This window comes from Anolis carolinensis, unplaced genomic scaffold (genome assembly GCF_035594765.1).
Source record: "Anolis carolinensis isolate JA03-04 unplaced genomic scaffold, rAnoCar3.1.pri scaffold_9, whole genome shotgun sequence".
In the NCBI taxonomy this organism is placed as follows: Eukaryota; Metazoa; Chordata; class Lepidosauria; order Squamata; family Dactyloidae; genus Anolis; species Anolis carolinensis.
Window position 1 is genome coordinate 23,074,807 of NW_026943820.1, and position 24,630 is coordinate 23,099,436.

Genomic DNA, 24,630 nt, shown 5'->3' on the forward strand with positions numbered 1-24,630 from the left:
GTAAAATAAATGTAATAGTAGCAACAATAATAGAGAAAAATAATAAATGTAATAATACCAATAATAATAGAGAAAAATAATAAATGTACCATATATTCTCGAATATAAGCTGACCCAAATATAAGCCCACCAGGACCCTCACCCGAGTATAAGCCGAGGGTTTTTTTTTTCAGTCTTAGAAAAAGGGCTGAAAAACTAGGCTTATACTCGAGTATATACAGTATATACTGCTTTTCTCACCCCTGGGCGGTCTCACTTTATGAATAAGATTTTGAATTTGTTAATCATTAGCAAACTTTGCCAATATATATCCCAGTTTTCCTCTTTGCAATGTCAGATGATATGCCATGCAGCACTCCAGATGTTGTGAACAGCACCTCCCAGCATTTCCCACTGCAGCTAAGTTGGCTAGGTTTGCTGGGATTTATAGTCACACATCTAGACCATTGCAGAATTCCCACTTTGATATATTACTAACCCATAAATTTAATTTTATTGAGACATCTGAATAAAACTTTTGAATCAGAGTTATTCCTGTGTATAAGAAAATATAAACTGTATTCCGTAATACTACACACACAAACACACACACACATATAGAGAGAGAATTCTAAATAATAGGTTTTTTTCCTTTCTTGAAATGTGAATACATTTTAGCATTCTCTAAACACACACACACAAATAAATAAATATAGTATCTATATTAAACTGTTCTAAAAGCATTTTGGTAGTGAACATTTTAATGTTATGTAACTCATTGGTTAATGTTATTCCATATTTACCCCAACCACGTTTTTATTGGTAAAATAAACTATTTCAGTGCCAACTGATAAGTGACTTTAAACTACAAATGTTTGACAGTATTACAATTTTTGGTGTCTTGTTCTGAGTTGTAAACATATATATCTAGAAGAAGAAGCAGATTTTTTTTTAAAACCCACATTCAACAGTTTTTGAAATGCGTTATGGTTTAAGTGGACTGGTGTCTCATTGTGGGAGTCCAAATGCATCTGGCTGCTATGGGTTTGGAAACTGTCCGAAAGCTCCAGTTGCCTGGCCAATCCGTGCCACAATTGCCCTTTTTCCAGGGTGCCTGCCATGCCACATGCCACCAAAGACCAGGCAAAAATATTGAAGGCATGCTTAAGGGCTCCTCTCATCGCTGAATTTATGATAAGCTTCAGAATAACCCCGAGCTTTTAATGAAAGCACTTTTTAAAGTGTTGGAATAAAGTTGGGTTGAAACCATCTTCTTTTGCTTATAGGGAACAACTTCATGCAGCTGCTTCTTTTTCTTCTATGGCTAATCCAGCGAGTTTCTTTTCCTACTTTTGCCTTTCAATGTCTTTGCTCTCAAATGATTATTAATCCAATGTTTCTAAAGCAATTCAGTGAACATCTTCATAATGAACGGTTTCAAAATTTGATGTTGTAGAAAATTTGATGACAGGAATATTAAGCATCTGGTCTATTCACAAAGCATAGCTTTATTCTTTCCTTATCCTGTTCAGCCTCAAGGTATTGAGCATAATGGGCGCTGCCATCTTACTGCTTTGGCAGGGAGTGCCAAAAGTTCAGAAGTTACTTTCTCCAGATTCCTCACCACTACCACGTACCACACGTCTCTCACTCCTTGTTTATGTCTTCTTCGCCCAAAGCCCTGACCACTAGTGGTTGTAATTGCCTTCTTTCCCTTGAACTCATTAGTTTAGAATTATAAAAATGATGGTGCATTTACCCAATTTTCTACTTGAAACCATTGGTTGCTTTGTCATTTTTGCTCTGAAAAAGCAGGCACATCCGGGGAAAAGAGAATATACGTTAACCTTATGTTAGCTGTATCACTTTTACACAACATGGTATAGGTGGTATTTAATAGTTTTTTTTAAAAAACCCTATGATAGGAAATTTAAGACCCAGAGATAGGAAACTCATTGGAGAAGCCCACACAGAAAGAGTCTTAGTTGACTTCTAAATTTTAGGAAATTATGTATTTCACATTCTTCATTCTGTGGTTCTGTTGAAAGAGGATGTATCCCAGATGCAGATTTCAGTATTAAATCAAGCTGTACTCTTCTCATATCATATCATGAGAAGAGTCCTTCAACCTTTGAAATCTTGCTCATTTTGTGTGTATGTTTGTGTTGCCATGCACATCATTCCCGGATCCACACTCTCTATCCCTGTGATAATTGGATTTTCAAACATTTAGCTTGTTATGGAAACAAAAATTATATCTGGCAAGTAAAGGTAAAGGTTGCCCCTGACGTTAAGTCCAGTCATGTCTGACTCTGAGGGTTGGTGCTCATCTCCATTTCTAAGCCAAAGAGCCGGTGTTGTCCGTAGACTCCTCCAAGGTCATGTGGCTGGCATGACTGCCCACCGGAGCGGTACCTATTGATCTACTCACATTGGCATGTTTTCGAACTGCTAGGTTGGCAGGAGCTGGAGCTAACAGCGGGCGCTCACTCTGCTCCCGGGATTTGAACCTGGGACCTTTCGGTCTGCAAATTCAGCAGCTCAGCGTTTTAACACACTTCACCACTGGGGCTCCAATCTGGCTGGAGTTACACTTAAAAATGTACCTATTCTGACTTACATGCAAATTAAACTTACAGAACCTATCTTGTTCATAACTTGAGGATTGCCTGTAGTGTCCAGAAAAATAAAATAAGATCCTACAAAAGTCCTTATTTTGGGAGAGAGACGTGTGTGTAATGTGTATCTATATGAAAGTATAAAGTCATTCACGAACAATCCTATCCCAGTATGTATTTATGTATTTTCACCGTCTAAACATTAGAGTGCCATTGGCTCTTAGCAAATTCAAGGAGACATTTTGCTTATTGATTTATTATTTATTACAATAATTATATTCCGCCCTTCTCACTCAATAGGGGACTCAGGGCAGCTTACAATAAAACACATATATAAAATTGTACAATACATTGGGAATCAATTAAAACAGGGGTCCCCAAACTTTTTAAACAGGAAGCCAGTTCACGATCCTTCGGACCATTGGAGGGCCTGACTATAGTTGGCCACCAAGCAATAATAATAATAATAATAATAATAATAATAATAATAATGATGATGATGGTTGGAAGAGACCCTTTGGGCCATTGAGTCCAACCCCCTTCTGCCTTTGTGCACCAAAAGCACAAGCAAAGCACCCCTGACAGATGGCCTCCCAGCTTTAATAATAATAATAATAATAATAATAATAACAACAACAACAACAATAAAGAGGGTTGGAAGAGACCCCTTGAGCCATTGAGTCCAACCCCCTTCTGCCTTTGTGCACCAAAAGCACAAGCAAAGCACCCTTGACAGATGGCCTCCCAGCCTTAATAACAACAACAACAACAACAACAACAACAACAACAACAACAACAATAAAGAGGGTTGGAAGAGACCCCTTGGGCCATTTAGTCCAACCCTCTTCTGCCTTTGTGCATCAGATGCACAAGCAAAGCACCCCTGACAGATGTCATACCAGCCTCAATGTTAATAATAATAATAATAATAATAATAATAATAATAATAATAATAATAATAATAGAGAAGAGGAGAACCCTTGGGTCATTTAGCCCAACCCCCTTCTGCCTTTGTGTCGTGGGGGCCGGAGAAATGGCTTCGATGGGCCGCATGTGGCCCCCGGGCCTTAGTTTGGGGACCCCTGAATTAAAAAGTTATTAAATTGCATCAGACATTCATAAAAACACTTATAAAATACAGATGGGCATGTTCCGAGTCTAAAAGACTGGGTCTGTCAATTGATTTCCAGCATACATAATAATAATAATAATTAGTGCTGCTAATTGTTACTCGAAAGCCTATGTTTCTTATGTTAAAGCAGCCTGTCCAGAACATACACACACACTCACAAATCCACTAAAAACACAGGGATGTGTCATACCCCACATGGAAATGCATTTCATTTTCTTGAATTACAACACACTGCTTTTTGGCGAGAGAGATGCTTGGGGAGGGGGAAATGGGAAACCTGGGATGGGGGTGGCGCACACAAGAGAGTGGAAATTGAAATTGGTTGGGGATAATGCTACTTTGCTATAAGCCATGTTACCTGAAAGCGGCGTTTTGTAGCATCAGCAGTTTTTTAGCAGCTTTAACTTTACCCGTGCCCTTGATGAGGTGCAGAGTTGTCGGTATTCTCATAAAATTTCCTCTGCGACGGTTTCTTCTGTTCTCTTTATTTCCTTAAGTGAACATCTGTCTAATTGTTCACCTCCATTGCTTTAGTGCTTTCCTCATGCTTTCTCTGTTTCCAGACAATAAACTTTATTTTCTTCATAAGAATTCAGTTTACGCAAGGGTATTAGGCAGCTTGTTTGCACCTTTTAATTTCTGGACGTTTTCCAGGAAGACTTTTTCCCCCCCTTTGCGGTAGTTCCAATGGGTTCATCACTGAATCATGCAACGGCACTGGGTTCGGACATTTTTCGTAATGAGTTACCTTCTGTTTATAAACATCTGCCTGGAAAATGTTTCCGATTTACTTAGCTTTTCTTCTCTGAACTCTGTATATGTGTCGATGCATGAGGAAGAACAGAACTATATTACAGTAGAGTCTCACTTATCCAACGTTCTGGATTATCCAACGCATTTTGCTTATCCACTATTGCAACCTCATTGTTTTTAATTCAATGTTTTAATTCTGCGTTGTGTTTTTAATATTAATATTAATATGGAAATAATTAAAAGCAAATTAAGACATATACCGTAAAGACAAACTTAATTTAACGTAACACAGTTTTACTGTATTATACAGTTATTGTAAACTTTATTGTATCATTTTTTTCAATTTGTTTGTTAATAATAATAATATACTTTATTTACATTCTGATCTTTCTCCCCAAGGGGACTCAGAGTGGATCACATAATACATATATGGCAAAATTCAATGCCATTATACAGTTAACAGCAAAGAAAGACAGTACATAGACATATACAAGACTTCCTTCTTTTTCATATCCGGCGTCTGGAGGCTGTGCTCGACTTGGCCATGGGGAGGTGCTGTTGATCTATTTTTCCATGTCATGCTTTAAAAAGCTGGCATGAAATGGCACAAAATAGATCTTATACATCAGAGAGATTCTTAATTTTAGCAAAACTTTGTCTAGTGCCTGGTACCTATCTCTCTACTTCTCAATGTGGAGATACAATGGCCGGTTTGGAAATCCCATTAAATTGTCCCGCCATGGTTTGTTGTAAAGGTAATGAGCCTCATTAAAGCTTTACCTTCACACTTTCTCTTTTCCTGAGCCATTCCTTTCTGAGACAGAAGGCATTTGTCTCTATCAGTAATTAATAGCAATTTCGTGCTGAGTCTGAACCTTAAACTGCAGTTAATTTTCATTATGCTTTGTAAAGCAAGTCAGCTTTGTTACCCATGATGTTGGCTTGTTTCGAACAAAGTTAAGATAATCCACATTTGCTGCAGTGGAATGAAATGCCAACTGGCGTTCATTTAAAAAACAACAATTGAACTAAAGGTTTTGTTTTCCTCTGAATCTGGAGCAGAAAAGAGGGAAGAAAGAAAATGTGTGATATCTGGACTAGCTCTATTCTCCCTTCTTCTCCTTCATGTCTTCTAAACCTTGTGCAAAGCCACTTTAAATTATTTTGCTACATAATCCTTTTTTTTTTTTTTAAAGAACATCTTTATTTTTATTGAACGTTATGTGAGAAATCCTGGCTCTTGATGAGAGTCTAGAACTCCTCTATCAGTGTCATAAGTTTGCCCATTATAATTTGTAATGATGCAAAATCTCAGATTTTTCCCATTGTGTTTTTCTCGGACATCATTTAGCCTGTAACCATAATGCTTCGCTATATGTGGGACAGTACAGTGTTATGGAATACTTTTTATGTGCAATGTAACATGTGATTTCGAGAGCGGTGCTGTCTTTCTGCGTGAAGCCGTCTTCTGGCAGGGCAGGCTGCCCAGAACGTCCGTGATCTTGCAGTTATTACTTTGTGTCATATATAATCTTGGTTTTCTCCCCCCTGCAACAAATAAATCTTTGGTCCTTGCTGGGAGGGAAAAATTGTGGTTACTGTATAATAAAAGTAAACCACTTGTCATGACTGCAAGCTGACATTTATCAGCCTATTTATGGGTGCTCTTTCTCTCTGTGTGTATAATGTAGGACATAATTTGTCACTTTGTAAATACATTCCAGACTAAATCCCTGCCAGGATCTGTTACGGTTTGAAGGATTAATGCGCGGTGCAGCACATGCTTGTGTTTTCGGGCAAGAGTGTTGTTTCTGATCATGAAATTGAGGTGGAGTCTTTTCATATACCCTGTTTCCCTGAAAATAAGACATCCCCAAAAAATAAGACCTAGCAGAGGTTTTGCTGAATTGCTAAATATAAGGCCTCCCCTGAAAGTAAGACCTAGCAAAGTTATTGTTTGGAAGCATGCCCAGCGCCCGCCAAACAAAACACCATAGCTTGCAGGATTGGTAAATGTACATAATAATAATAATAATAATAATAATAATAATAATAATAATAATAATAACTGGCTCACGAATGGGACCCTGAAGAAGGAGACAGAAGGCCTGATCCTTGCAGCCCAGGAGCAAGCCATCAGAACAAAGGCAATTAAGGCCAAGATCGAAAAATCAGCTGTTGACCCAAAATGCAGACTGTGCAAGGAAACTGGCAAAACCATTGATCATATCCTCAGCTGCTGTAAGAAAATTGCACAGACACACTACAAACAGAGGCACAACTAGACCCAAATGATTCATTGGAACTTATGTCTCAAGTACCACCTCCCTGCAGTAAAGAACTGGTGGGATCACAAACCTGCAAAAGTTTTGGAAAATGAACACGCAAAGATACTGTGGGACTTCCGAATCCAGACTGACAAAGTTCTGGAACACAACACACCAGACATCACAGTTGTGGAAAAGAAAAAGGTTTGGATCATTGATGTTGCCATCCCAGGTGACAGTCGCATTGACGAAAAACAACAGGAAAAACTCAGCCGCTATCAGGACCTCAAGATTGAACTTCAAAGACTCTGGCAGAAACTAGTGCAGGTGGTCCCGGTGGTGATGGGCACACTGGGTGCCGTGCCAAAAGATCTCAGCCGGCATTTGGAAACAATAAACATTGACAAAATTACGATCTGCCAACTGCAAAAGGCCACCCTACTGGGATCTGCGCACATCATCCAAAAATACATCACACAGTCCTAGACACTTGGGAAGTGTTCAACTTGTGATTTTGTGATATGAAATCCAGCATATCTATCTTGTTTGCTGTGTCATAATAATAAAATAATAATAATAACAACAACAATAATAATAATTTTATTTTTATACCCCGCCTCCATCTCCCCAGAGGGACTTGGGGCGGCTTACATACCAGTTGTATATGGAAATAATGGTAGTAACAAGAAATTCTTGACAGGAGTCACAGTTTTTCTGGTTTAGTTATGTTGGTTTGTGATGACAACTACAGTACAGTATAGAATCAATGTTCATTTTTTTGTTCAATATTATTATTATTGTGGTGGTTGTTATTATTATTATTATTATTAGTAGTAGTAGTAGTAATTATTATTGCTCGGTGGCCAACTATAGTCCGGCCCTCCAATGGTCCGAAGGATCGTGAACTGGCCCCCTGTTTAAAAAGTTTGGGGACCCCTGGTGTAAAACATGCAAAATACCCATTTTCATGTTTTCAATTATAGAAGAAAGGAATGACCCACCCCTCCCAATGCATGTATATTCTGAAATAGGGGCTGATGTCCCACCCCTTCTCCATCAAGTACCTGTAAAGATGTTACCAATATAACTAGAGAAAATGCCCACTGAGCTGTTCTTAAACCAGGTGCCTTTTAAAACTTCTAGATGCAAAACATGAAATGTCTTTTAGGGAAACAGCTGAGGCAGAGAGAAAAAGAAGAAAAATGATGGTAAAATTATTCCATCCGCGAGGTCCTCTAATGGTCTTCCGTAAGTTATCTCAAATGCCGTAAAGGAACCGATTCTGAAAACAGACAACATATCTTCGCTTGGCCTTAAAGCTTTGCATCATGTGATTGATTTGCCCCATTCAGCTGGCTGAAGGGTAATCTCATAGCATTCAAAATACATGCATGACTTTATAAAGCCTGCCTAACATAAATACTCTTCAGCACCGAGTGCATGCATTAGGGACTGTAATATTTACAGCCTGAAGCTGGAATAAAAGCATTTCCTTGTTTTCATCCACCTTGCATGGAGATCATGATTACCCGCTCTTGCTGGACATTGTTGGCTGTCACAACCCATGTATCAAATTACCATGCTTTATCTTAATAGCACATACTGATCTGGACTTAATTTGCCTGTGCTTCCAAGTCTTTCAAGCCGGTGTCAACAGAGCTTTGATTCTTATGGATTTACATACTGTACAAAGAAGTAGAAGGGTTTCTGCACAAAATTCCATTTAGCTTCTCCCCACAATACAATTTTGTTTCAGACTGTAAATACAGTTTCCTCTGTGTAAAAGTACTTTTTGTTTTCTCAAACTGGTCTGCTTCCCAAGTATAGACAATTGGGAATTTCAGTGTTAAGCTGGAGACCTTTTTGTCTCCTAAACGTGTCAGAAAGTTGAAATGTTTTCAGCTCTGTGCTTCTTATGGTGTTTTGGGGGGTGAAGTAAAGCTTTTTAAAATCTCCCAAACTGTATAATGTATATGCATGGAGAATATAATTATGTCATAAATTAGCCAGCGTCCACTCTGTGCCTTTTAAAGCACATCTTACATTCTGCCCCTCCCCGGCACTTATATAAGTTATGGAGACTAGAATTTATTTATTAAGAGTCTTCAACTGTGTATAAAACCAGAGCAGCCACAAGTAATGGTATTTGCTGAAGGATTCTTTATCATGTGAATTTACCTTTAGTCATCTATTATTTATTTCAGCTCTTTTATATGCCATTATAATAAATATTATGACAGAGAAAGCTTTTATGCTTCAACTTATTGTACTTCTCTTCACTTCCTTGCAATCTTTCAGGAAAATGTAACCACACTTTACCTATATTTAATGTAAATCATCACTTGCATTAGAATGAAAAATCCTCTATTGAAAAAAGACTCCTTCTTCGGGACTGAGACGTAAATGCACAATCATGTTTACTGCCAAACTACTGTACCATGCATGCTTCATTTTAAACAGTTTTTAAGCTGTAAAGTGAGTACATTGCATATCGTGAAATTGCTAGCTTTCTGAGTGTTTTCACTTTCTGGTTAAACTTCTGACTTGATAAGCATTTTTCTAAGCGTGAGTACAAAATATTGCCAATTATATTCTAAGCGATTTTAATGGATTTGCTCAACATTAACACAGAACTTTTCTAGTATTCAATAAGAATGTTTTCAAGCTCAGTTTCTCCTGGGGTGGGAGAGAAACATTATGTTTCCTTGAGTGACACCTATTTGGAGATGAGATAGGACAGGGCTTTTTGGGCAGAGAAGCAAGTTGGAGAGCTGTCTGCTTTCTAGACTGCATTAATAAGATTCTATGTATTACTGTGCAAGCTGGACAGTGAAGAAAGTGGATTGCAAGAAAATCAACTCATTTGAAGAGTTGTGTTAGAGAATAGTTCTGTGTATACTGTGGATGGCCAAAAAGACAAAATAAATGTATCGAAGAGCAAATCGAACTGGAATGCTTCCTAAAGGAAAGAGGAGTAAATCAAGACTGTCATAGTTAATAATCAGAGCCGGTTCAACAATGAGGCGAATTAAGCGGTCGCTTGTGACGCAAAAATACGGGGGCGCAGTCGAGACTGCTTTTTCTGTTGATTTGGTTTTGGTGCTTAATTTGTAAAATCTTAATGTAATTTGATGTTTAATAGGCTTTTCCTTAATCCCTCATTTATCCAATGCTTTTATTTTTCAGTGATTTGTTTGGGTGGGGGGGAGGGCGCCAAAATTTTGTTCGCCTACACTTGAAAATTACCTAGGGCCGGCTCTGATAACAACAACAACAACAACAACAACAACATCAACTTAATTCTTATAACCCGCCACCATCTCCCAAGCGGGACTTGGGGTGGCTTACATATGGGACAATGCCCATAGACACAATACAAATGACCCATCAAGGTAAAAACATAAATCAAAATAAAAACAGTACAAAATAACAAAACAGTTAAAATCACAGATTCAGTAGTTTGGTCGTATCATGAGAAGATGTTGTTGTTGTTGTTGTTTGCCTTCAAGTCATTTTTGACTTCTGATAGCTCCAAAACAAACCTATCATAGGATTTTCTTGACAGAATTTGTTCAGATAGGATTTCTTCTTACTGTCCTCTGAGGGCAAAAGAATGTGACTTGTTCAAGATCATCCAATAGGTTTCCATAGCCAATGCTTGATAAATTGGAAGGTAGTAGGAAGAGAGGAAGATTGCATTCCAGATGACTCCATCAAGAAAACCACATCAGAGGTGTTGATGCTAGGTGACTTTAAGGTTTCCCATTCATAAGGTCACCATAAGTTGAAGTCAACTTGATGGCAGTCAGTAAAAAGATACAGGTTGGGCATGGTAAGACTGAGGAGTGATCTAGTATTAAACTTGCTGCAAATTATGGATCATAGTCATGATAGAAAAGTCCCTCATAGTCTCAAGGTTTTGTATGTATCTAAACCCATGGGATATAAGAGACAGTGAAAATAGGTTGATGTATCCTATGACTGGGACATTTCTCAATGTTATAAGGTTGATTGCTGGAGTTCCCTCCTTTCAGGAAGGAACCTCAGCCTCTTTTCAACCATGGAAGTCTTTGCATGACAGCCAGAAATAGTTTAATTCATGTGATGAACTCAGTGCCTCCCCATGCTTGAAAAGAGACTGAAGTGTTCTACGACTGAGAAATTTCTCAATGTGATAAGGGCCTTAGTTAAGTGAAATTGTGGATATCAAATACATGGATAACACAAGAATGTGAAGCCAGGTTTTAAAACTATAAGTTATGAGCAACCTTTCAATGGCTTTACAGTTAAAGTTCTCCTGGATCACACATGCATATTGTTGTGGTAATCTCTGAGCTGTTAGACTCAATTTAACCCTCTCTGGGGGAAGATTCCACCAAAATCAGCAGAGTAGCAAAAGCAAAGCTTTCAAATGCAACAGTTACTTACACTGGCGAGCAAGAGAAGCCTTTTAGGATTGCAATGGACTGCAGAGTCTCAATAAAAGTTCAAAAAGTATTTATTTAGGTAAAAAGAACTCCATTGTAGATAGAAAGGCTTGGGAGCTGTCTAGATTACTATAGACTGGATTCTAAGGAAAAATAAGAAAGGAAAAATAACAAACATCTACATAGTTACATCTTGCCAGGAGAGATGGCAGGATGCTGCTTGTTAGTTTGAAGAACAAAGGGAGAAGAAGGAACCAAAATGGTTCCAACTGCATGGTCCAGTTTATTGGGGCCATAAAAGACATTCTGACCAATGGGAAGTTAGTGTCCCTAAAGATTCACATTTCTACTAACTTCAAAGTAAGGAATGTGACGTAAACAGGATAGAGTGAAACACAGTAAAGCCTGTCTAGACATGCTTTGGAAACAGGGAAAGGATTCCCTCAATCTAACTCTATCATCTATCTAACTACATTTGGACTTGAGTAGTCCAGGATGATTTCCCAACACATATGTCTTTGTAATACAGTAGAGTCTCACTTATCCAACATAAACGGGCCAGCAGAACGTGGGATAAGTGAATATGTTAGATAATAAGGAGGGATTAAGGAAAAGCCTATTACACATAAAATTAGGTTATGATTTTACAAATTAAGCACCAAAACATCATGTTATACAACAAATTTGACAGAAAAAGTAGTTCAATATGCAGTAATGCTAAGTAGTAATTACTGTATTTATGAATTTAGCACCAAAATATCACGATGTATTGAAAACATTGACTACAAAAATGAGTTGGATAATCCAGAACATTTGATAGGCGAGTGTTGGATAAGTGAGACTCTACTGTATATAACATCTGCATGATTTTAAGAAGTACTACTTAAAAAATATTTTTGTAGTTATGATCTTATTAAAGACTTCTTCTTGAGCTACTCAAAAAGCACTTCCATCCAGTCTTAGTGTTCCCAATAACCTTAGATCTGACAAGTCTAAAAAACTGCAAAAGGACAAATTAGTTTTAACTGTTGGAAGTAAAGGGACATTGATTACCTTGGCACTGGAGGATGTATTGTTACGAGAAGGGTGGTTTCAGTTCACTGGCTCACCTGGCAGACTAGAAGCCCATATCCATAGCTAGGATCTGTCATCTATATATCATAATCATTAATTTATCATTTTTTTCAGATTTTTTATTTTACCCACAGGCACAGCTTACTTATTCTTTCGGAAGGATTTCTCCTTGTGAAAGAAGAGTGCATGAATTGTACCCCCCCCCCCCCCAATGCAATATTGCAAATGCTTCCTCTTCATTCTTGGAGCAAATAGCAGAAACCCGCAACCCGATACCAAGACTGAAAGCATTACCTGAGTAATAGTGTGTGGACTTGAATCACTGTTCCCAAGAGCATAGTAACTAACAGCTTGTGGTTTAGTCTGTTGAACTACTTTATGTTTTTTGACCCCTCACTGTCCTTGTGTTTGTAGCACACTTTTTTTTATTTTCCCTTTGGAAATACGAACAGAGCATTATAGCTTTGAGAGAGGGAGAGAGGGGATAACCTTTGCTACATTTGAGACTTTACAGGTAGAACAAACCTATTGGTGGTCAATATTTTTCTTTTTGTTGATCCACATGTAGATTTTGACTGGTAATGATAACCCACCTTGTGTAAACTTTTCACATTATAGAACAGGGCTTCTTAAATGTTTCCACTTGCGACCTCTTTAGGACCGAGACATAACCCTAGGTATATAAATATATAAAATAGATATACAAATCAAATATTTATTAGTAACAAATCAGCATTTGCAAAGCTTGCTAAACAGGCTTATTTTCCTTTCTATGTAGTATTGCTGAAGTATTTTCTGCAGAGTTAACTGTAAATTTATTTATTTACTTACAGTATTTATATTCCGCCCTTCTCACCCCAAAGGGGACTCAGGGCGGATTACAATGAACACATATATGGCAAACATTCAATGCCAACAGACAAACAACATACAGTATAGACAGACACAGAGGCATTTAACTTTTTTTTCCAGCTTCACGGTTCCGGCCACAGGGGGAGCTGTTGCTTCACCGTCCACTAGTGGCTGTACTTCCTCATTCCTTTCCTCGTGTTTTGCTGGCAGTTTTATGATGTTGTAAATTAGTTAAATTAGCCTCCCGCATAAAGCGTACCTAAATTTCCCTACTTGACAGATGCAACTGTCTTTCGTGGATGCATAAGTCAACAGAAAGCCGGGCTATTTAATGGTCGGGGGCTTAACCCGACCCGGGCTTCGAACTCATGACCTCTCGGTCAGTAGTGATTTATTAAAGCTGGTTACTAGCCAGCTGCGCCACAGCCCGGCCTGTAAACTCTACAAGTTGTTGTTAACAGATTTGTGTAAATGTTTTAAAGACTCACTAGGTGCCAGACCTATGCTGCTTTAACATGCTAAGGATATTTATTAAAGCATGTTTATTTGTTCCTCACTTTTCCTTTTGTTTTGTAGTTCACATGCTCAGTAAGGCAATCAGGAGGCAGCTGCTGTTTGCCTTGCTCGTTGTAGGGAGGCACACACAGCTACACTAGGATCTGATAGAGTCAAGTCCTATTTTTTCACAGCTCAAGCTTTGTTGATTGCACTGTTTATTGTAGGCACACTGCTCAGTCATAACACTCAAAGTATGTTTTCCTCAAGTCCTCCTGCATAATCATATTGATGTTGCTTTAAAAATGGCTTTACAGAGGGTGAAGAGGAAAAGAGGGGTTAGTCTGATAGAAAGAGAAGTTTCTTTATCAGAAGGTTTGTTAACTGGGGCATGCTGTATATTATCTTCTGCATAATAATATTATTTCATTTTTATCTTCTTGGATCCTTGTGCATGTGTTTCTGTTACTTTGTAGAATACATGTTTGCTAAAAACCAAATAATGCTGTCAAAGCATCTTAAGTTTAATTTATTCCATTGTTATTTGGAGTAAGAAAAGCCTTAGTCAATTACCACAGAGCTGCCAAACTTTAATGTTGTAGATATCACACTAGTTGTGAATAGCAACGTATTTATTTTTTTATGTACAGTAGAGTCTCACTTATCCAACATAAACAGGCCGGCAGAACGCTGGATAAGCGAATATGTTGGATAATAAGGAGGAATTAAGGAAATGCCTATTACACATCAAATTAGGTTATGATTTTACAAATGAAGCACCAAAACATCATGTTATACAACAAATTTGGCAGAAAAAGTAGTTCAATACGCAGTAATGCTATGTAGTAATTACTGTATTTATGAATTTAGCACCATAATATCACAATATATTGAAAACATTGACTACAAAAATGCGTTGGATAATCCAGAACGTTGGATAAGCGAGTGTTGGATAAGTGAGACTCTACTGTATTTACTTCATTTCTATTCCACCTTTCTCCCCTTAGGGACTCAATGTAACTCAATCAACCCAATAAATTAAATTGTTTGAGGAGAAGTTGCTCCTGATCAACTATCTTCAGTATCAAAAAGGCTGCTGAGATCAATCTCTATATGTTTAGTAGTGCTATGAATATAGAATTTATAGATTTAGCATTATATTTTGTCTTGGTTTATATCCACTATGGTAATAATGGTAAATTGGGGCCCCTGGTGGCACAGTGTGTTAAAGCACTGAGCTGTTGAACTTGCGGACCGAAAGGTCCCAGGTTCAAATCCCGGGAGCGGAATGAGCGCCCGCTGTTAGCCCCAGCTCCTGCCAACCTAGCAGTTCGAAAACATGCCAATGTGAGTAGATCAATAGGTACCGCTCCGGCGGGAAGGTAAAGGTGCTCCATGCAGTCATGCTGGCCACATGACCTGGAGATGTCTACGGACAACACCGGCTCTTCGACTTAGAAATGGAGATGAGCACCAACCCCCAGAGTCGGTCACGATTGGACTTAACGTCAGGGGAAAACCTTTACCTTTACCTTACTAATAATGGTAAACAAGGAAAATTAAGTGTGTGGTCTTGCTCTTCAGTGCAACATGAACCTGTGAACTAACTCTTTAGTTTAACACCATTCTCTTTTCTCTCTTTTAGCACAAAGCCAAAGTGGAAGCAATGACCTTAGACCTTGGATCTCTTTCAAGCATACGGGACTTTGCTGAAGCATTCAGAGCTAAGAATTTGTAAGTATTCAAGCAGAAGATGCCCTCTAATGTTAAATTATCTATAGTGATAATTTGTTTTCAAAAAAAGAAATATGATAATGCCTTTAAAACTAGCTGGTTTTTATTTTCACCTATAGGAGCCCCTGGTGGTGCAATGGGTTAAGCCCTTGTGCCAGCAGGTCGGCGGTTCAAATTCGGGGAGCGGGGTGAACTCCCATCTGTCAGCTCCAGCTTCCCATGCGGTGACATGAGAGAAGCCTCCCACAGGATGGTAAAACATCCGAGTGTCCCCTAGACAATGTCCTTGGAGATGGCTAATTCTCTCACACCAAAAGTGACTTTCAGTTTCTGAAGTTACTCCTGACACACACAAAAAATTTCACCTTTGCCTTTGTGGATATAAACCCGCTTCTTTGGACACGGTATAGAGTGAACTACCGCATTTATTTTCCTTTCCTTCTTTCCTCATCTTCTGCTTCCTTCTTATTTCTTAGCTGTAAGAGATACTTGGATACTTCTTTGAAAACCAGTATACTGTAAAATGTAATAGTCATTGAAATAAACTGTTGAATACATTATAAACTTTAAAACAATTAAAATGAGTTACGATATAGGTTGAGTAAGTATCCCTTATCCAAAATGCTTGGGACCAAAACTGTTCTTTATTTCGGATTTTTTTAGCGTTTGGAACAGTTGCATAAATATAATGAGATATGTTGGAGATGGATTAATGTCTAAACATGAAACTTGTTTCTGATTCATATACAGTTTATGCATGTAGCCTGAAGATACAGTAGAGTCTCACTTATCCAACACTCGCTTATCCAACGTTCTGGGTTATCCAACGCATATTTGTAGTCAGTGTTTTCAATACATCATGATATTTTGGTGCTAAATTCGTAAATACAGTAATTACTACATAGCATTACTGCGTATTGAACTACTTTTTCTGTCAAATTTGTTGTATAACATGACGTTTTGGTGCTTAATTTGTAAAATCATAACCTAATTTGATGTTTAATAGGCTTTTCCTTAATCTCCTTATTATCCAACATATTCGCTTATCCAACGTTCAGCCGGCCCATTTATGTTGGATAAGTGAGACTCTACTGTACTTTTAAATTTGTTAATTTTTTGCATGGAACGAAGTTGGTGTACATTGAACCACTACAAAGCAAAAGCATCACAATCTCAGTCATCCATGTGGACAAATTCAGATTTTGGAGCATCTAGGTTTTTGGAATTCAAGATAAAGGATACTCAACCTGTGCAAACCAAGAAAATTCATAACACAAATCTTCTGTCTTAGGGCCCATCCAGATAGTAATAATAAATAATAAATAAAACTTTATTTATACCCCGCCACCATCTCCCCACGGGGACTCGGGGCGGCTCACAATGGGGCAAGGCCCGACTAGCACAATTTACAAAAACAACAGCATAAATACATTGAACAATATACAATAAAAATAAAAATAAAGCACAGTAAAACAGTAAAACAAGAGTTAATACAACAGTAATAATATCAACCAACCACCAAGTGTAATTCAGTCGACTTCATTGGTGGTGGTGGTGGTGGGGGACTGCAGCAGCAATATAAAAATAACATCATCAGTTAAAATACTGGAATAAAATGGACCTAATAAAATTCAGGATAGAGTTATAGTACCTTTATCCCAGGAGCTTCCATTTCAAAATGAAGCGTGACCAAACACCGTCCCCTGAAAATGCAGGAGCAATCGCAAAAAACAGCAAAAACGCGGGTTTTTCAGGTGCAGGAATATCCCTGTTCTGGTGTAAAAATGCACATCTTTGAGTGTTTGTTTGTCCCTACATTCAGAAAATATGTGGGTTTTTATGTTGTTGTTTTTCTGGGTTATACATGTCGGTTCCTTATTGGTTGTATCTAGAAAATATGACTACAGTTGACCCGAGGGAGAAAACTTTATCCTGGCAAGAGAAACTTCGTCCTCCACACATTTAATGAAGTTTGCGACACACAAACAAAGGTTTTGCCATGTAATCAACTTTCCCCATGTTTTTATGATAAAAGCAATGAGGAACAGATACATATAACCCAGGAACAGCACCCCGTAGTTCCCAGGCATAAGTACACGGCCAAACATGTTTGCATAGTTGCCACACAGCCTCTATAACCCAGGAACGGAACCTATACAATGATTGACATATTCACATCTTAAGTTTCTTTTTAAAAAACCCAAAATTTCCGGCGACAATTTATTTATTTATTTACAGTATTTATATTCCGCCCTTCTCACCCCGAAGGAGACTCAGGGCGGATTACAATGAACACATATATGGCAAACATTCAATGCCAACAGACAAACAACATACATTAGACAGACTCAGAGGCATTTTTAACATTTTTCCAGCTTCACGATTCCGGCCACAGGGGGAGCTGTTGCTTCACCGTCCAGTAGTGGCTGTACTTCCTCATTCCTTTCCTCGTGTTTTGCTGGCAGTTTTATGGTGTTGTAAATTAGTTAAATTAGCCTCCCGCATAAAGCGTCCCTAAATTTCCCTAAATAACAGGTGCAACTGTCTTTCGGGGCTGCATAGGTCAACAGCAAGCCGGGGCTATTAATGGTCGGAGGCTTAACCCGACCCGGGCTTCGAACTCATGACCTCTCGGTCAGTAGTGATTTATAGCAGCTGGTTACTAGCCAGCTGCGCCACAGCCCAGCCCCAACCTGTGGTGGCCATCTTGGGGGCTGCAAAATCTCAGGACAAAGCAGCAGTCCCGGGACTAACAAATCTGTACATGGACCTCTTATCATATTCCGGGTTTTTTTTGCTCCTGACTAAAACCCTCCCTTTCCAGGCATCTCTCATTGTTAGAGACTTGCTGATTTAACCTTTCTTCCCTTAAATCTTGGAGCAAACAAGGAATACAATCTTGATAATTTTTCTGTCTTTTGAAATGTCATGAATGTGGATATATTCAAGTCTGAAACAGAAAACAGATGTTTGAACTAAAGACTCCTGCATTTCAAGGCAAGACCTAACCAGCCATGAGGGGCATATTGGGTAGATAAGCATGTAAAATATTTATAATTTAATAAGTACAGTTAAAGTATCTTTTGCTGCAAATAAAGTAGTAAGCATTTTGCAGTTTTATAGCCTTAATGTTAATGAGAGAATTTTAAAGTGTATGTATGTACAGTATTTTAATTAAAAATTCAATTTACAATAATAAAACCACGAAGAATATTAGAAAGGGCAAGAGCAATCAAAATCATGGCTTGGAATTTTAAAGAAAATTGTATTGATTAAAAGTACCAAACAGCAAACTAAAAAGCAAAATTTTTAAAAAAACTGGGTGGAACTTTTCGGGTCGATTTGTATAATTGGTTTGCATTTTATCCGGGACAGATTTGTTATAAATGTTTTTGTAGTCCTCGAGTTTATAAACTCATCTTTCACAGTGAAGCACTTGCGTTCTATCATTAATCTCTTCCAAGGGAATTCCCAACGTTTGGTTTCCAGCTTATTTTGTTGTGCATCCAAGATACAGTTCTTCTTTTGAAAACAAACTTGTAGAAGGTGGATTAACACAAAAGTGATTTTTCTGAAAACGTAAAGAAGAGTTATGTCACTTCACTGCTACATTCCAAGCTTTAATTGAGCAGAACAATTTAGTTTATAATTCATTGTCAATCTGGTATATCCTTTTAAAAGAAGGCTTTCTGTGCTTCCGAGGAACAAGCTCTTTTTTGGGTTTTATTTGATTCCTTTCACTACCTGAGGAAAGAAACGTACTATACACACAGAAAGTTGAAAGACAGGGAAGTAGTAAATCTCACCAGAAGATTTAACCATCTTTCCAAGGGTCGTAATAGAGTACAACTTGCTCAGCATACAGGCAAGATCAGAACTGTCCCTAAAGCAGCAGATTGGGCTTCCAAGTTTTTTTGTTTTAATTTGAAGCTGCTTCTTTATTAAATAAATAGGACAATGGATTCTTCCCCCTAAGGACCACAGTGGCAATGGGGGTTAAGGTAATATTTATAGATATAATATGTATATTAAGAAGGATCTGGGATTCTGACCTGAGCTAGGGAGAGGGAAATGCCTCCCTCCACATTAGATCTGATCTGTGGAAAAGGGGGTTAAGATAATAATATTTATATATATAATATACCGTATATACTCGATATATAAGCTGACCCGAATATAAGCCGAGGCACCTAATTTTACCACAAAAAAACTGGGAAAACATTGACTCCAGTATAAGCTGAGGGTGGTAAATTTCACAAATAAAAATAGATACCAATAAAATTACATTAATTGAGGCATCAGTAGGTTAAATGTTTTTGAATATTTACATAAAGCTCAAATTTAAGATAAGACTGTCCAACTCTGATCAAATCATTATTCTCGTTTTCTTCAATGTAAATGTGCTTATGTATCATTTTAATAATAATAGAGTAAAATAATACATGTAATAATACATACATACATACAGGAAAATAATACAAGTAATAATAAATAGAGTAAAATAATAAATGCAATAATAACAATAAGATCATAGTGAAATAATAAATGTAATAATAATAATAATAATAATAATAATAAAGTAAAATAAATGTAATAGTGGCAACAATAATAGAGAAAATAATAAATGTAATAATACCAATAATAATAGATAAAAATAATAAATGTACCATATATTCTCGAGTATAAACTGACCCAAATATAAGCCAACCAGGACCCTCACCCGAGTATAAGCCGAGGGGGGCTTTTTCAGTCTTAAAAAGAGGGCTGAAAAACTAGGCTTATAGTCAAGTATATACAGCATATATATTAAGAAAAATCTGGAAATTTGACTTCAGCCTGGAAGAGGGAAATGCCTCCACATTAGATCTGACCTGTGGCAATGGGGGTTAAGGTAATATTTATATATATAATATGTATATTAAGAAGGATCTGGGATTCTGACCTGAGCCTGGGAGAGGGAAATGTTTTGCTATACTCCACATTAGATCTGATCTGTGGAAATGGGGGTTAAGATTATACATACATACATACATACATACATATATATATATATATATATATATATATCAAGAAGGATCTGGAAATCTGACTTCAGCCTGGGAGAGGGAAATGCCTCCGCATTAGATCTGATATGTGGAAATGGGGGTTAAGGTAATATTATTAATAAAAGTAGTGCTCTGGGAAAGGTCCAAACGTTTTAAAAGTTGGTGGGATAAAAGGGATCGAAATGCTCTCTGTGGCGATTTTAACCCCTCTAGCCCAAAAACCGAGTTTTGGGGGGGGGGGGGTGAGTCCTGGAAGCCCTCCCATTGCCACCAATGGCACAAAAATTTCTGTGTTTTTTGTTAGCCAGAAGAAAATTCATGTCATAGGCGGCCCATTTTTGTTAGTGGGACATGAATATGAAAATGAGACGACACGAATGAAACTACACGAAACGAATAGCAATTCCACATGAATGCACAACTTTACTTCATAGGGTTTTCTTGGGTAAGGAATACCCAGAGGTGCTTTTGCCAGTTTCTTCCTCTGCAACTTAGCCTACAGTATATGATATACAATGGCTATCCTTTTCTCTCTAGCATCCCCTAGTGGCCTCCACCCGGATAATGGAACATTACTGAGAGTTTCTGTTTTCAGAATTCCAGATTAGGGATGCTCAACCCGTATGTATCTTTGTCCTCGTGGTTGATGTAAGAGTGGATCCCCAAAAGACACCAGATCTGTGTAGCTTCTTTTGAAATATTCTTATTCTTTTTAAAGGTCTCTCCATGTGCTGATCTGCAATGCTGCTGTTTTTGGTGTTCCTTGGCAATTGACAGCAGATAGTCTGGAATCCACCTTCCAGGTCAACCATTTGGGACACTTTTATCTTGTTCAGCTCCTCAGAGATCTTCTTTGTCGCTCAGCACCTGCAAGGGTGGTGGTGGTTTCCTCTGAATCACACAGGTGAGTTGTCATGTGCTTCTCTTTCTATCATATTTGTAAAAATTATTTTCTCAGTTATTGCATAGAAAGGTGAGCCCAGCCAGAGGTGATTAAATTTTTTTTAATTCATTTTTCCATTCCTCTGCTCTATCCCTGGAATAGATGTGTGAGGCAAACACTAAAGCAAAAGTTGTCGTTTCTGGAAAAGAATAATAATAATTGTAATAACAACAACAACAACAACAACAACAACAACAACTGGGATCTGCACATCATCCGAAAATACATCACACAGTCCTAGACACTCGGGAAGTGTTCAACTTGTGATTTTGTGATATGAAATCCAGAATATCTATCTTGTTTGCTGTGTCATACAATAAAATAATAATAATAATAATAATAATAATAATAATAATAATAATAATAATAATAATAATAATAATAATCTGGCACAACAAAACATTGCATGGAAAGTTCCTTGACAAAATTGAAGGAAAAACTGATAAGGAGAAGACCTGGCTATGGCTCATGAATGGGACCCTGAAGAAGGAGACAGAAGGCCTGATCCTTGCAGCCCAGGAGCAAGCCATCAGAACAAATGCAATTCAGGCCAAGATCGAAAAATCAGCTGATGACCCAAAATGCAGACTGTGCAAGGAAGCTGACGAAACCATTGATCATATCCTCAGCTGCTGTAAGAAAATCGCACAGACTGACTACAAACAGAGGCACAACTATGTCGCCCAAATGATTCATTGGAACTTATGCCTCAGGTACCACCTCCCAGCAACAAAGAACTGGTGGGATCACAAACCTGCAAAAGTATTGGAAAATGAGCACGCAAAGATACTATGGGACTTCTGAATCCAGGCTGACAAAGTTCTGGAACACAACACACCAGACATCACAGTTGTGGAAAAGAAAACGGTTTGGATTATTGATGTCACTATCCCAGGTGACAGTCGCATTGACGAAAAACAACAGGAAAAACTCAGCCGCTATCAAAGACTCTGGCAGAAACCAGTGCAGGTGGTCCCGGTGGTGATGGGCACATTGGGTGCCGTGCCAAAAGATCTCAGCCGGCATTTGGAAACAATAGACATTGACAAAATTACGATCTGCCAACTGCAACTAGGCAAGGAAGGTAAAAATATATATCTGTGGAGAGTCCAGGTTGTAATATATATCCCTCCACAGATATATATTTTTAGCTTCCTTGCCTAGTTTATCCATGCCTCACAACCTCTGAGGATGCCTGCCATAGATGTGGGCGAAACGTCAGGAATACTTCTGGAACATGGCCACACAGCCTGAAAGACATACAACAACCCTGTGATCCCAGCCATGAAAGCCTTCGACAACACAATATTAAATTATGTTAGTTGTTGTAACTTTTCCAAGCTCTGTTATTAGTAGTATTCCCCCTACTACATATGAAAGCCACTGCAAAACTAGCACCTTCATCTAACTGTGAAAAACACCCAATAGATGTTCATAAAATCCCATGTTTGTGTTAAGTAAGGCGTGAGTGTGAGGAGTGCAGATGTAGAAGTTGTCCTCCTCTCCTCCGTTTTGTGACCTACAATGAAGCTTGCTTTTTCAAAACGCTGTTTTCCCAAAATGTAGCCCCCGGGACCTGGCTGAGAGGCAGCCAAGGGTCAGCCTGAGCCCTTTTATCACTTTGCAACATAAGGGCTTACATGACATACTGCAGATAGATTTACTTTAACCATTTTAAAATTTACGACAGCAGAAATGAAAGGAAGCAATTGAAAAAAGCCTGTTATAATCCTTCCCTCCCCCCAGACATGAGACATCTAGTAATTAGGTAGTGGTAAAAGCGGGAGAAAATCAAAATGAAATTTTAAGAACTCAAATAAATCTTGGATGCTCTTATCTTTGCAAATCACGCCAGGTTTGTGAAAGCAAGTGGTGGAGTCCCATTACAAGGGAGGTAGGCTACCGCAGGGCAGGCGGTTTAGTGGTAGAAATAAATCTGCCAGCTCCAGTCACTTGCCAGATGTGAGGGCACAATGGGATATGTATAAATGAGTTGTTATTTAATGAGAGATTATGTTGAATTGTCAGCTGCTTGTTTCTCTGTGTAATGCTGATCTCCGATAGTTTTTCACATTGCATTTTAACATTTGGAGAGTTTCATTCCCCTCCTCCATTCTTAATAACAATAATAAGTGGAGTTCAAGTATATCTTTAGAGTTTAAAGCTTGATTGAAAGGGAGGCAGGCAATAAAACATTGCAGCATTTGTAGCTTAATTGTGCAAAGATCCGTTTATGGAAACAAATTCCCCAGTAAATAAATGGTGTGTGTCCAGACCTAACAACTAATTGTTTTTCCATTTTAAGGAATGTTGTCATGCATGAAATCCTGCTATATAAATATCTAAAATAAGAATTTTTTTTATTTTATTTTACAGTATTTATATTCTGCCCTTCTTTCTCACCCCGAAGGGGACTCAGGGCGGATTACAATGAACACATATATGGCAAACATTCAATGCCAACAGACAAACAACATACATTAGACAAACTCAGAGGCATTTTTAACATTTTTCCAGCTTCACGATTCCGGCCACAGGGGGAGCTGTTGCTTCACCGTCCAAAAGTGGCTGTACTTCCTCATTCCTTTCCTCGTGTTTTGCTGGCAGTTTTATGGTGTTGTAAATTAGCCTCCCGCATAAAGCGTCCCTAAATTTCCCTAATTGACAGGTGCAACTGTCTTTCGGGGCTGCATTTATTTATTTCGTGTCAAAAGCATTGCACGACAAATACATTTCAAAATGATGGGGGGGGGGGGGGAAGGAAATCACAAGCAACTAAATAGTTTTGGACCAAAAGCGGGCAACAGTAACCGCATTGTCCGTAGCTTTAAACAACTCCTCCTCCGTACATGAGGCAGGGCATTGTGGGCAAGCATACATATGCGGAGTTGTTTGTTCTGCTCCACAGTCACACAAGGTGGAGGATTCCTCTAGGTAGTGCCATCTTGCCAAATTGTCTTTTGATCTGCCCACTCCACTTCTGAGTCTGTTCAGGAACTTCCAAGTTGCCCATTCTTGGTTTGCCCCTGGAGGAAGACCCTCATGGGGGGTCATCCAGTTAGAATTGCTGGGTTTAACTGCCCAGAGAGACACCCTTGCTGCTGCTGGAGGAACATCAAGAGGAGTGGTGGTTCTCATGAAGCCCTTCCTTGACTTGAGTCTGGTGGGAGGAGGCTGAGGGTCATGCAATGGGTGGCTTTCACAATGTTCGACCTTTTTTCTCTCGCAGTTAGCAGCGACTTCCCCTCGCACGTCAGGAGGGGCAATGCCAGCTAACTTGTAGAGTTTATCAACAGGTGTAGGTTTAAGGC

The 24,630-nt window shown here is 38.4% G+C and overlaps 1 protein-coding gene across 1 annotated transcript in view; it reads left to right on the forward strand.

Moving 5' to 3' along the window:
- The window catches only part of wwox (WW domain containing oxidoreductase), a 651,703-nt gene that overhangs the window by 135,515 nt on the left and 491,558 nt on the right, over positions 1 to 24,630 (forward strand). Inside the window, exons 6-7 of the mRNA XM_062961575.1 lie at positions 15,243 to 15,331; positions 21,095 to 21,280. Of these exons, the coding sequence (XP_062817645.1) occupies positions 15,243 to 15,331; positions 21,095 to 21,280 (275 nt within the window). The remainder of the gene's footprint in view (positions 1 to 15,242; positions 15,332 to 21,094; positions 21,281 to 24,630) is intronic.